The sequence below is a fragment of the Aotus nancymaae genome, unplaced genomic scaffold (genome assembly GCF_030222135.1).
Source record: "Aotus nancymaae isolate 86718 unplaced genomic scaffold, 86718_ANA_hifiasm-v0.15.2.pri h1tg000028l, whole genome shotgun sequence".
In the NCBI taxonomy this organism is placed as follows: Eukaryota; Metazoa; Chordata; class Mammalia; order Primates; family Aotidae; genus Aotus; species Aotus nancymaae.
The window spans coordinates 14312937-14326020 of NW_026988441.1; the positions used below are offsets into that span (position 1 = coordinate 14312937).

The window sequence follows — 13084 nt, forward strand, 5'->3', positions numbered from 1 at the left end:
ACAGAAAGGGCAGGGCTCCAAGAGTGGAAGCAGAATCTGCCAGGCCTCCATTTAGCACAGCATTACTTTCACTGTATTCTTTTTTTTGAGACAAGAGTCTCGCTCTGTCACCCAGGCTGGAGTGCAGTGGTGTGATCTTGGTTTACTGCAAGCTCTGCCTCCCAGGTTCAAGCGATTCTCCTGCCTCAGCCTCCTGAATAGCTGGGACTACAGGCGTGTACCACCACACCTTGCTAATTTGTTGTTGTTATTTTTAGTAGAGATAGGGTTTCTTCATGTTGGCCAGGCTGGTCTGGAACTCCTGACCTCAACCCGCCTCAGCCTCCCAAAGTGCTGGGATTACAGGCGTGAGCCACCGAGCCCGGCCTGCTTTCACTGTATTCTGCTGGTCAAAACAAATCTCAGGGCCAGCTCAGATATAAGGGGAAGGAAGGAGACTCCACCTCTTGATAGGAAAAACAGCAAAAACCATGTGGCTGTCTTTCATCGAGGTATTTTAATCTCACACTAACAGCCTTGACACTGGTCTACCTGCTTCAATCCTTAATTCCTTATAGTCAGTTCCCCACAGAGCAGCCAGAGGAGTCTTAAAATACACTTTAGTCTGAAGAATTTTGGAGGGAAATACACACACACGCACCCCGACCATGCTCCCATCCCCAGCTTAAAATTTTACAATTTCCCACTACATAAGGGGTAAACACCCAAACTCCTTATGGCATCCACAAGGTCTGACCTCTTGCTCTGCATCAGCCTCAGGTCTCCAACCAACACAAACTCTTATCTCTTAAAGAAGTTAATGCCTACTCCTTCATCACCACAAACCCATTTCCTAGGATCTGGATCTGATTTCCTATCAAGTGTTCTTATAACACTCTCGGGCCGGGCGCGGTGGCTCACGCCTGTAATCCCAGCACTTTGGGAGGCCGAGGCGGGTGGATCACGAGGTCAAGAGATCGAGACCATCCTGGTCAACATGATGAAACCCCGTCTCTACTAAAAATACAAAAAATTAGCTGGGCACAGTGGCGCGTGCCTGTAATCCCAGCTACTCAGGAGGCTGAGGCAGGAGAATTGCCTGAACCCAGGAGGCGGAGGTTGTGGTGAGCCAAGATCGCGCCATTGCACTCCAGCCTGGGTAACAAGAGCGAAGCTATATCTCAAAAAAACAAAACAAAACAAAACAAAAAAAAACACAACACTCTCTACCTTTCTTTGTAATTTCACACATGTGATTATTTGATGGTCTGAAATACCATCCCCATTACTGTAGGTTCTATGGGGGTAGGGAAAGTATTTTGTTCTCTGCTGTGTTCCCAATGCTGAGTAGAAAAAAGAGGTGAGATGAAATACTTATTGAATGTCTTGAGGCCCCAGAAAACTTTAAGGCAGCCCCTTTGAGTTCTGTAGAAAGGGGGTCAGCAGAGTCCCCAGCATGCTGGGATCCAGATGTGTGCTCTTCAATAGTTTATTTGATAAGTAGTTACTGAGCTCTGTGTTCCAAGCACTTTTCTATGTGTTGGAGATAACGGAGGAAGCAGACAAAAGCCACTGCCCTCACGAAGTCAACAGTCTCCTAGAGGTAGGGGTCACAGGAGACAGACAATAAACATAAACACAGATAAATTCTAGAGTGTTAAACAGTAATATGATTAATGCTAAGGATAAAGTTAAAGAAGCAAAGATAGATGTGACTATTAGTGGTACAATTTTAGAAGGGTGGTGAGGGAAGATCTCAGGAAGGCAGTGACTTCTCAGGGGAGATCTAAAGAGGAAGGAACGAGTCTGGGCTATTTCGTAGATGAGTTCCTCAGGCAAAGAGAAGAGCAAGCGCAAAGGCCCTGGGGCCAGTGCGGTTGGAGCACAGGGAGTAAGGGGAGATGATATCAGAGGTGTGATGAGAGCAGACAATGCAGAGCCTTGCAGAGGACTCTGGTTTTTGGAGCCCCAGAAGGGTTCTGAGCAGGTGAGGAATATGACCTGACACAGGTGCTCACAGCATCCCTCTACCTGCACGTGAGAAACACTCTGGGGACGGGTAAGAGCAGGGAGATCATTGAGGAGGCTGCCATCATGGTCTGGGAAGGAGATAAGGGAGGACAGGAGTGAAGGCGGGGAGAAGTTGTCAGGTTCTGGGTATATTTGCTGACAGACATGGATAAAAGACAGAGAGAGGAGTCCAGGACAACTGCAGTGGTTTGGGTCTGGAGAGGATGGAGGTTGCATGTACTAAGATGAACATGGGGGGAATAAATTTTGGGGAAAGGAGCAGGAGCTCAATTATACCAAAATTACTCTGAAGATACCACTAGATTATCAACAGGTATCAAGTAGGCAGTCGGTCAGGAGCTCAGAGGAGAGAGCCTCCCTACAAATTCCTCACAAGACTTACGTGATCTGGCCCTGCTAATGTCTCCTTAGTAAGTCAGTGGTATACACACACACACACCCCTGAGCCCTCCTCTTCCTAGATAATTGGTAATGGTCAAGTTACCTAAACTTTTCTAGCCTAGGTATCATTTACAAATGGGAGATCACATCAGCACCTGCCTCCTAGGATTGTTCATTCAAGACATCAGTTACTGAGCATCTGCTCTAAGCGCTAGAGGTATCTTTTCCCCAACCCTCTGTCTCCCACTCCCAAACAGCCTGTCAACCTTCTGGTCGTCTCTCCTATCTCCTCTTGCCCTCCCTATGGTGGCCTCTGCCCTGATCCATTCCCAACATCTCTTGCCTAGGAATCTGCCAAAGCTGTCACTCTGGGTTCCCGAACCGGTCACTTTCCCGTTAATCTATTTTCATGTCACAACGAACCGGGCCGTGCTCCTTCCCTACTAAAAATCCTCCTATGGCTCTTCATTGCCCTCAGGACAAAATCTAAGCTCCCTAAATGGTCAAGAAACTTCCACATCTCATACGAATTTTCAGCATGAACACCAACACCAGATCACCTGCAGTCCACGTTCACACAACAGGCTGTTTCTCATTGCCTTTGCGCAAGCCATTCGACCACACCGCCCCCGACCCCAAAAACATCCTTCTGTCTTCAGGTCTCAGCTCAGACAGCTCCTAGTCTTCGGGGATGATCCTCCTACCAGTGCCTCATCGGGTTCCCACCGCGTTCCACGCCGCCTCCATTAGTGAACATACAGAGGTCCGCAATGGGATCCTTGCCTGTCTCTCCCACTGAGTGGGGCCTCCCACAAGCCGGACCAGACACAGCGGCCAGTGATGTCCGCGTGCTAGGGCCGATTCAGGCCTCGGCGTCTACCGCCTGCTCCAGAACTGTGAGCGACAACCTGCACGCTCTCCCGGAACGGTGCTGCGCCCACCTTCCACACATCTCAAGACCTCCGCCTTCTAAACACCGTAACATCCGGGCGCCAGCTACCTCGCCCATTGGCCGCCTGAAAACCCGCCCCAAGTGTGTGAGCGAAAAGAACTCTGGTTGTTGTAGTTCCCACAACGAAAAGCCCAGAAAGCGATGGCTACGTAGAACTCCATTTCCCATAAAGCGCCGCGCCCCAGTGGTGAGAGACGGTACCCTTTGAACTGGGCATTTCTTGATTGGCCAGTTGGGAGGCGTACATCTCCAAATTACCACGGAAACAGGACCACTTACCTGAAACCCCGGGAAAATCTTTTTGCTTCAGATCTCAAAGAGCTTTGTTTCGCGATGACTCCAATCGGTTGGAACATATGCATGTGGGGGCAGAACCTGTACCTATTGTCTGCCTATTCCCCAGATGGCGCCAGCAAAGCCTGCTAAGTGCACCGAGAGGCTACTGGACGCCTGCTTGGCATGAGAAGCCACTTCTGTGCTGAGTCTGTAGAAGCTCCGACTTATTAGGGCACCTGTTTCCCAGAGACAGGCCAGAGCTGAACCGTTACCCTTTCAGGGTCTGTTTGCCCCGGAAAAGACAAATGTAGGCCAGGATCCTATCCACAATCTACCGAAGATGCTGATGCCCCAGACCTGCAGCCCCATGCCTGCCCAAGAGCCACAGCTTCCCCACAAGGGACGTCTCCACACCACAGAGCTCCTCCAGCACCCCCTCCCCAAATCCCCTTCCCCACCATGGCTCTGAGGATCGGGTGAGGGAAGCCGAGGCCCTGCAAACGCTCAGGCAGGCATGTGAGAAAGCTCTTTACTGGGAGTACAGCGAGGAGGAGCAAGGCCATCTCCCCCTACGTGCCCCCACCCCCTCCTAGGGTCCTGGGGTGAGGGGGGTCTTCCCTCCACCGGACCACCACTGTCTTTGGTACAATAAATAGAAAAAAAGGGGGAGAGAGGGCCAAGGGTCCAGTCCTTAGTGGGGAGGGAGCAACCAAACCCCTCTCCTTGACCCCCTGCCCCAGGCCCCAATCAGTGCAGGCCTCACCCACCCCAGCTGGGTAGCAGCAATTCCAGTCAAGGAGAGAGATGAGGATGGGAGCCCAGGGCCCCCAGATGGGGGGGGGGGTATGGCTTCAGGAGGGGCCCCAGGGAGGGGGCAGGGTCATGAGCTGGCTGCCGTGCTCTGGGGTACACCACGGAGGCCCAGGTGAGGCCCCAGAGTGGCAGGGTCATCAGGAGGCGGGAGGGGTGGACGACCTCCCGTCATCCGAGTCCGGAGGGCTGAGGCAGCCGGGTGCTGGGGGGCAGGTGCTGGGTGAGGTGGGGAGCAGTCAGCAGGGCCGCCCACCAGGCTCACATCCATCAGCTCTGGGGGTGGTGGTGAGGTTGGTGATGGGGGACGGCCAAGGTATCGGGGCTGGGGGGGTAACTGGGCCCCAGTCCCAGGCAGTGACGAGGCAGAGGCAGGGGCTTGATGCGTCTTGTGTAGCACATCACCCCCTGCCCAGGGCCGCAGCGGCTGGGATGGTGGGACCTAAAAAAGCAAAGGAGCCATGGGTGATGGAGACCCGGGTCCTTAAGCCCCAGGTACCCCATCACCCACCTCCAAAGCCCCAGTACCTGGGGGCTGTTCATCTCACAGTCAGTGATAGGGGGCCCAGGGCCCCCACAATATCGGTTGCTGTAGCGGTAGGTCCGGTTGTCACTGGAGGAGCCACTGGAGCCTCCTGGAAGTGCCAGGGAGGAGAGGGGAAGGGGCATAATGTGAGGGAAGGTGATGAGTGGGTTTTGGGATGACTGAGTATAGTTCAGGGCCCACGCTCAGGTTTAGGCTTCGAGATCAGAGCCCATTTGAAGAACCAGGCCCGATTTTGAGATTTGGGGCTGGAATTCAGTTTGGGGTTTTAGAGTCAAAACCAGTTTCAAGGTTGAGCCCAAGCCCAATTTCAGATTGTGTCAGGGGCAGTCGTAGCTCTCCCACCCCACACATCATCTTAGAGTTTAGGATCAGGCAGTTTCAGAGCTCCTGTGTGAATGCCCAGTTAACAAGGTCACCCAGGACAGGCCAAACCTGAGCAGCCCCTACCCCTGTTGTACCCCAATTGGGCACCTGGGCACCCACCAGAACTGGAGATGGAGCTGGCGGTGCTGGAAGAGGGGCAGGTGTCGAGGGGCGCGGGCGAGGTGGAGGCACTGCTGCCTGCCGGGCCCGTGTTGGTGGCCTCGTCGGCCGTGCGGCGGAAGAAGCCGTGCTGCAGAGCCCCGAGTGGGCTGATGCGGGCGGCAGGCTCATACTCCAGCATGCGCAGCACCAGGTCCTGGAAGCGGAGGTAGTCGGCGGGGCTGTGGCCCGGCTCCCCCGCCCGCCGGCCCCCGGGCCCGCCCGTCTGCACGCCCAGCACCTCCTGCAGCCGCCGTGTCCCGGGGCCCTGGTAATCCTGGCAGGGAGGGGGTGGGAGGGGGGGCAAGAGAGTGGCCGTCAGTGGGCAGGAGGGGCAGGAAGACACACACGGGGAAACAGAGGCACAAGAGAGAAAGTGGAAAGAGAGAAGCTAAGAAGAGCTGTGGGGTGGGAAGGAGAGAGGGGAGATGGGGTGGGCAGGGAAGGAAGTAAAGGACAGACAAAGGGGAGAGGAAGGAAGGGAAAGACACAAGGGAGAGGGAGCAGGGGGAGAGAGCCCCAAGTGTGAGTGAGGGGCCAGCGGGGTGGGAGGAAGTGGCATGGGGCAGGGGCCGCACCTTCCTGAGTTCTTTTGTCCTTCGTAGGGTCCAGCCACCCCCAGGCAGCCGTTCAAAGTACTTGCGAGCCTTGGGCGCCTGGTCCAGCATGGCGGCCGGCGGGATGCCCAGCACTTCCACAATGCGGTTCATCTGGTCCACCTGTGAGCAGGCAGGGGTCAGAGTCATCAGGCCGGCCAGGCTCCACCCCCTCCACCTCCAGCACACCCCTTCCTGGGTGCACACCTCATTGGAGCCACTGAAGAGGGGCTCTCCGGTGTGCATTTCCACAAGGATGCAGCCCAGGGACCACATGTCAATGGCCAGGTCGTAGGGTGTGCCCAGGAGCACCTCAGGCGAGCGGTAGAAGCGGCTCTGGATATACTGGTAGATCTGGGGAAAGGGCAATCGTCAAGGGTCCCAGCCTCTCCTACTGGTCCCACTGACGTCCCCAAAGCTAAGAGGACCCAAAGGAGGATAGGCCTCTTGCTGCGAAACTGGGGACTGAGGCTCCACATCCTGCCATTGTGAGCATCAATTTTCTGGGAGCCAATCTTGTTTACCAGCCTGGGAAGTCTGCTGGCCTAGACAGACCTTGATCTCCACCCCCAACCCTGACCCTGGGCCCTTCTGGATCACCAGGCAGAGGCTGACATTCCACAAGCCCTATACCATGGTCACTTTCAACAGCAGCTCACATGGAGCTGCAAAGTTGAAGCCTTCCACCTCCATCCCCAGCTTTAAGAACACAGGATACAAAAACTTATCCAAGCAGCCCTCCTGGCTCAAACCCAACCCAACTTCACCCTGCTCACATCTGGCAGCTTCAAAATGGGCTCTGTCCCCTCAGGCTTCACTCTTCCCATTGTAACTGGCAGTATACCCACACCGCCACCCCAAGCACTATCCGTCACTTCCAGCAGCTCCTAATAATCCCATCCCAGCCTAGCCCCGCCCCTAAGCCTCCCCATTGGCCCTGCCCCACCCAAACCATAAGCCCTGCCCCCAGGACAGGGCCAACCCATACCCTCTGGCCAAGCTGGCAGGAGCTGCCGAAGTCCACGATCTTGATGGCACTGCGCTTGGGGTTGCAGAGCAAGATGTTTTCGGGCTTGAGGTCGCAGTGAATGATGCTGAGCTCAGGCGTGGCCAGAAAGAGCAGGGCCGTACAGAGCTGCTGCGCCAGCTTCCGGGTCAGGTTCAGCGAGACGCCACGGAAGTGAGTGTTGCGCAGGAGGTCGTACAGGTTGTAGGACAGCAGCTCAAACACCAGGCACAGGTGGTTCCGGAACATGAAGTGCCGCTTCAGGTGCACTGCGAGGGAGGGGAGGAAATGGGCCGACAAAGAGAGGGCAGGTGGTGGCCTGGGGTCACATGGCGTTCTTAGAGCACTAGCCACATTGTGCTGTGCCCACAGGTACCATCTGCCAGTCACGATCTCTTTATCTAACAACTAGATTCACAAAGGAAGTTAATTCTCTTTCCAAGTCTCTATGAAACCCTCCAATTACCAAAGAGAGTTTCACCACACTTCCTCATTTCAGTTCCTAACACTGCTTTCATCTCAGTTGTATTCATTTTTGTGGCAAAGGAGATTGGTTTTCCATTTACTTTAAGAATGTATGTTTTCCTTCCAAACCCAACAATTTTAAAACCTACTTGCTGTTTATGATTATGCTACGTGATGTTTATGTCCACGAGGAGCAATCAGTTTAAGAGAAGAGAAAAGACTGGCATGGATGTTAAGAGTAACAGCTCTGGAGTCCATGGCCTCATCAAATTATATAGCTCAATCAATGAGTACAAACTGCCACCTCATGCAAGTGACAGCACCTGAATGCCTGGGTTCCTTTTTTCCTTTCTTCACTTTTTTTTTTTGAGACAGAGTCCCGCTCTTTTGCCAGGCCTGGAGTGTAGTGGTGAGATATCAGCTCACTGCAACTTTCTCCTCCTAGGTTCAAGCAATTCCCCTGCCTCAGCCTCCCAAGTAGCTGGGACTACAGGCACACACCACCATGCCCAGCTAATGTTTTTGTATTTTTAGTAGAGACAGGGTTTCACCATGTTGGTCAGGATATTCTTGATCTCTTGACCTCGTGATCCTCCCACCTCAGCCTCCCAAAGTGTTGGGATTACAGGCGTTGAGGCACTGCACCCGCCAGTTTTGTTTTTTTTTTTTTTAAAATTTAAGAACTAGAATGGAAGACCGGGTTTCTTACCTTCAAGATGTTGGCAATAACGCCTTTCCCCTTATGGGCTGTGGTGAGTTAACTTACATAAGGTGCTTCTAAGAGAGTCTGGCCCTTGGTGAGCACTCAGTAACCTCTGATCATTAGCAAGTAAATAGGACAAAAATGACCAAAGCAGCAGGAGAATCACTGATGTCAGTGAAGCACAGATCAAACCCTGCTCTGAAGACACCAGCTTCCTCCTAAGGGTGGGGCAGGGGGGTGACCCATCCCTACCAGCTCCAGCTTCTGCTATCCCAGGTGCCCAGAGCCCTGACAGTCCCAGGCCTCACCTATGTAGTACTTCATCTCCGTGTCATGCTGGTTCATCAGCTCCAGCAGCCGCAGCTCAATCTGGGCCTGGTTCAGGAAGGCCTTTTTGTTCTTGATGATCTTGATAGCCACGAGTTCCTGGGTCTGATGGTCATAAGCTTTCACGACCTGTTAGGGAAGGGCATGTCACAAAGGGAGGGGTGGGGGCAGGACAGAGCCAGGCACCATTCTCCCTCCAGGCAAGGAGACCCACCGGTAACACTATGAATACTTCACAGCACCATTAGGCACTGGTGTAAACACTGGACGTGAAATAACATAACCACCTTATGTTGCATCTTGTTATTTGAACTATTTTACAGAAAAGGCAGCTGAGGCACAGGGAAGCTAAGTGGGCTAGGGTGAGTGGCCCAGCACGGGACTTGAAGCCACTGAACCCTTGGTGTGTGGTCGATGTTAGTGGGGCCCTGGATCAGGGTGGGAGGGGTTGTCCCACACCTGGCCAAAGGAGCCTTTGCCAATGAGCGAGTCAATCTCGTAGCGCTCCAGCCAGCGCTCGCCACTGCGCACAATGTAGTCATGGTTGTCGTCATCATAACCATGGTTCAGGACCTTCTTCTCCTTCTTGGTGCTGGAATCCTGGGGTGGTGCCTGCTGGGCCCGCCGCTTCTTCTTCGCATAGTATACCTGCCCAGCCAGCCAGCCAGGAGACGGGGACTGGTGAGTGACTCATGCCGGCAGCCAAGACCCTCGGCACCCAGCTCAGGATCCCCCACCCTCTGCCCACCTCATTGATGTGCTTGTAGGTCTTGATGAGGTCCACAGAGAGCTTACGCAGTGGGGCTGAGGTTGCATCCCGGAAGGCCAGGGGCAGCCTCCGAGGCAGTAGCCGCACATCAGGCAATACCTGCAGGGCAGGGTGAGGGGTGGGCACTGAGGACGGGCCTTCACCCTCAACCTCAGGAGGGAGAGCTGTATGGGTGGCTGGCACATCATGTATTTGGTTGCTGTCTGTATTTGTTCTACCCTCCAGGAAAGAAGGTCCCCCAGGGCTAGACTTTCTCTTGTTTCTCACTGTACCTCCAGCGCCTGCAGCAGGGCCTGGCACACACTGGATGTTCTTAGAGGTCTGTGGTGTGAATGAATGAACCCTGACCTTTCACCCCTCACCTTTACTCCTTTCTGAACCTCAGTGGGAGAGATCATATGGAAAACCTGGGCTCTGCTCCTCCCCATTCTTCACTGTGAAGCCAGCCATTCTGGGTATCCTCTGAAGTCCCTCTATCTCAATTCACCCTCATCCCCTGGGCCCCAACCCACATCTCCACCAACGCTTTGCACAGTTCTTTCACCCCAAGACTCTTGGATCTGGTCCCTGGACCTCCCACTCCATCCTGCTTCAAGCTCTGCATGTCACTGCCTTCACTGCCTCTAGCCTTAGAGAGCTTTGCCCTGCACCTGTTGGCCCCAAGACCTTTTAGACCCAACCCCCCTCCCCATTCACCCACTCCAGATCTTTCACTCTGAACTTCTCTTCTTAGTGAGCATTTATTGGGTATTTACTATGTGCCAGGCACCATTCTAGGTGTTTTACATGCATACCATTAACTCATTTAATCCTCACAACAACCCTGTGAGGTAGGTATCATTATTAGGCCCATTTCACAGAATAAAAAACTCAAGTATGGAGAATCTAAATAATTTAACCACTGGGTCAGGATTTGAACCCAGCCTCTCCAAACCCTGACTCTGCCTGTAACTCCTCTGTTATTTCCCAATCCCATATAACCCATTATGCATCCAGGAGACTGTCTTGGGCAACCACATTACCTTCTGGTCTGGAGACCCTTCTATCCCCAGACTCCCCCTACCACCAGGCAGGTGAGGAGCCAGCTGAACGCGTACCTGCGTGTGCTCCTGGGGCCCTGGGAAGCCAGAGAAGGGACCATGGCCCGGTGGGACGGCCATGGTGGGCTCAGAGGGCCACAGGGTAGCGAGGCCTGGAGCGGGAGCCCGGCCGGGGGGCGCCTTCTTGCATCCTGCACCTCGGCTGCCACCGCCGCTGAGACCTGAGAGCAGGCAGGAGGCGGGAAAACAACATGGAACAAGGGGATATGTGGATAATGCCAGGCGGGGAAGAGGTGGGCATGAGAAAGGCAGGGCACAGAGACATGAAGAAAAGGGCGCAATGGAGCAACAGGTAGCAATGTAGAAGGGACAGAGAAGTGACAGCCAGGTGAGGGGCAGCACAGCAGTCTCTCGACAAATAATGATCAAGTAAATGAATAAGGCAGCACAAAGAGAACACATAAAAGACAATGATTGGGGGCCAGGCAGGGGTCAATATGAGCCATCACAGGGAAAGGAGGACGGGAAGACACCAATAATTTGGAGGAGGAAAAGAAAAAAAAAAGATAGAAACCACAGACAGTATGCAGAGAGGAGCAGGCTTCATTCCTTTCTCATTACTAGTCGTGGCCCTCCCCAGGGCCCCTCACACAAGATCCCACCCTTCTGTAGACTTTGCTGAACATCAGGATCTCAGCCCGTAGCACAGCAAGGGCCACTATTTCAAGATCTATCCTTCTCAGTAGATTCCCTCAACCCAGAGAACTCTAGGATTCCCAAACCACATGAGTCTTCCCCTCCCAAACCACAGCAGAGTCCTCTACAGACCCCTAAAAACACAGGAGCGTCCTTGTGGACCTCCCAACCACACCAAGGTTACCTGAGAACCTCTACAGAACAGAGTCCTATCTCTTCGGCATTCTCATCCACAGGGGCACACCTTTCCCAGGGGATCCTCTCCATATCATGCCAAGACCATTTCCCTATATCAGATCCTCCATATCAGGAACCAGCCTTCCAGGTAGTCTCCCGGTACCATATCCCAGTACCCCCTGCCCCAACAGGGTGCTTCCCCATATTACTCCAAGACCCCATCCCAATCAAGGCCCACTCCTCCTGATGGGAGAAGGGGGAAGTGTCTCTTCCCACAGTTTAGAGTGATCATTCTTTTCTCCCCTACACTGCTTCCTTGCCCCCTCCCACACACACAAACACGCACATGCACACTGCCTAATATTCCTACCAGACACCTTTCTCCAGAAACCCCTCTTTATACCAGGGTCATTCCATAACTGCATCCACTCCTAGAGGGCCCTAAAGCCAAATCCCCAAATATCACATAGGGTTCTCTCCTCCCAGAGTGTCAGTCACAACAAAAATCTTCTCCCCATGGGCAATGTCATTCTCTCCCCCATGTCAAATCCCTTTCTTCTATTCCATGCCTTGCCACTCCACGACTCCTCCAGCCTTGGAGCTTCCCCCTAAAACAACCCCTTTTCTGGGGTCCTCCCACACCAGGACCATTTCTCCCAGCCCCCACCCCCTACCCGGGTCAGGACTGGCGCGGGGCCCACGGGGGGCTGGGGCGCGGTGGGGCCCCCAGTGGGGTGGGCGAGCAGCCAGCATGGCGGCGGTGGCGGTGCTGAGAAGGCGGCCGCCTGTCCCTGGCCCGGCCGGCCCCGCGGCGGGGAGGGCAAGCGGGACAGGCGGCCCGGTGGGTGACAACAGCAGCCGCCGCTGCCACCAGGGGTGGGGAGAGGGGACAAGGGTCAGCCCAGGGCATGCGGGGGAAGAGTAGAGCAGGTGGACGGGGGAGGGGCAAGTTAACCCTCACCCTACGGGCCCCGCCCCGCCCTGAGTGGCCACCAGCCCCTAGGGACCCCGGCGTCCCGCCCCCAACCCAGGAGGCCCTCCTGGGCCAGCCAAGAGACCGGGCGGGCGGGGCCCGACTGAGTTTGGCAATCTACACCTGCCATGGCAACAACTATGCCATTGGTCGCTGGTGCCAAGAGCTCAGCCAATCACAGCCTAGGGCAGATGTTGCTAGGCGACGATGAAGCGGCCCGCGGAGCAGAGCCCAAACAAAGGGCGGGAGTAGGGCCTGACTACCCCCTCCCAGCCTCCCTCCTGAAACGGCTCCCTCGGGCTTGGCCTGTTCCAGGAATTCAACTATGAATAGCCAGGCAGGGCCCGCACCTGCCCGCCACCCCCCTCCTTTCCTCCATCGGCCTCGTGCTAAGTCTCGCGGCGACGCGGGCAGGGCGGGTCCCGTCCTGCCCACCTCCCAGCAAGCGCGTGCCGCCCCATCCGTCCCCACGCCATTACCTGAGGGAGTGGGCAAGGGGACTCAAACCGCTCGGGGAGCCCGAGCTCAGACCTGCTCACTAGCTGAGGGTATCCGGCAGACGCGGCAAGCCAGGGCCCCGATTACCCAGTAATGCAACCAGCAAAATGGCGACCACAACAAACCGGCCCCCCCACGCCCTGGACTCCGCCCCCATCCCTCCCTCTCCGCTCCCCTCACGTGACCCAGACTGACACTTCGCCTGCGTGTGACAGCCGCTTACCTGCACGCATGCGCAGTGAGCTACCAATCCCACCCAAGAACCGAAATCCAGGCTGCGGCTGCGCAAGAGGCAGCTAGAAATGGAGCATGCGCTCTGTGACTGACCGGGTGAGA

At 55.0% G+C, this 13084-nt stretch overlaps 1 protein-coding gene across 7 annotated transcripts; it reads right to left on the reverse strand.

The window, feature by feature from the left end:
* Positions 1-4134: 4134 nt before the first annotated feature.
* Positions 4135-12869, reverse strand: DYRK1B (dual specificity tyrosine phosphorylation regulated kinase 1B). 7 transcript variants are annotated; one of them, XM_012461354.3, is made up of 12 exons: positions 12730-12869; positions 10462-10625; positions 9344-9463; positions 9055-9243; positions 8577-8724; positions 7083-7369; positions 6302-6448; positions 6077-6217; positions 5740-5775; positions 5460-5655; positions 4958-5064; positions 4135-4871 (listed from the first exon to the last, which is right to left on the reverse strand). In XM_012461354.3, exons 2-12 carry the CDS (start codon positions 10522-10524, stop codon positions 4500-4502), a joined length of 1806 nt encoding a protein of 601 aa, XP_012316777.1. In that variant the 5' UTR covers positions 10525-10625; positions 12730-12869; the 3' UTR covers positions 4135-4499. The 7 variants fall into 7 exon arrangements, with proteins under 7 accessions (XP_012316777.1, XP_012316778.1, XP_012316776.1 ...); XM_012461355.3 differs by lacking the exon at positions 5740-5775; XM_012461353.3 differs by having other exon boundaries at positions 5460-5775.
* Between the last annotated feature and the right edge of the window lie 215 nt (positions 12870-13084).

What these genes read in the sequence shown, in the direction of transcription:
- DYRK1B (XM_012461350.2), bottom strand. Translation starts at nt 10,866, where the DNA reads ATGTGTTCTCTTTGTGCTGCCTTATTCATTTACTTGATCATTATTTGT. An exon ending in GGAGATGAAGTACTACATAG is followed by an intron (nt 7,370 to 8,576) that starts GTGAGGCCTGGG and finishes CCTCCCTCGCAG; the next exon opens with TGCACCTGAAGCGGCACTTC. An exon ending in CAGCTCCATCTCCAGTTCTG is followed by an intron (nt 5,065 to 5,459) that starts GTGGGTGCCCAG and finishes TGGCACTTCCAG; the next exon opens with GAGGCTCCAGTGGCTCCTCC.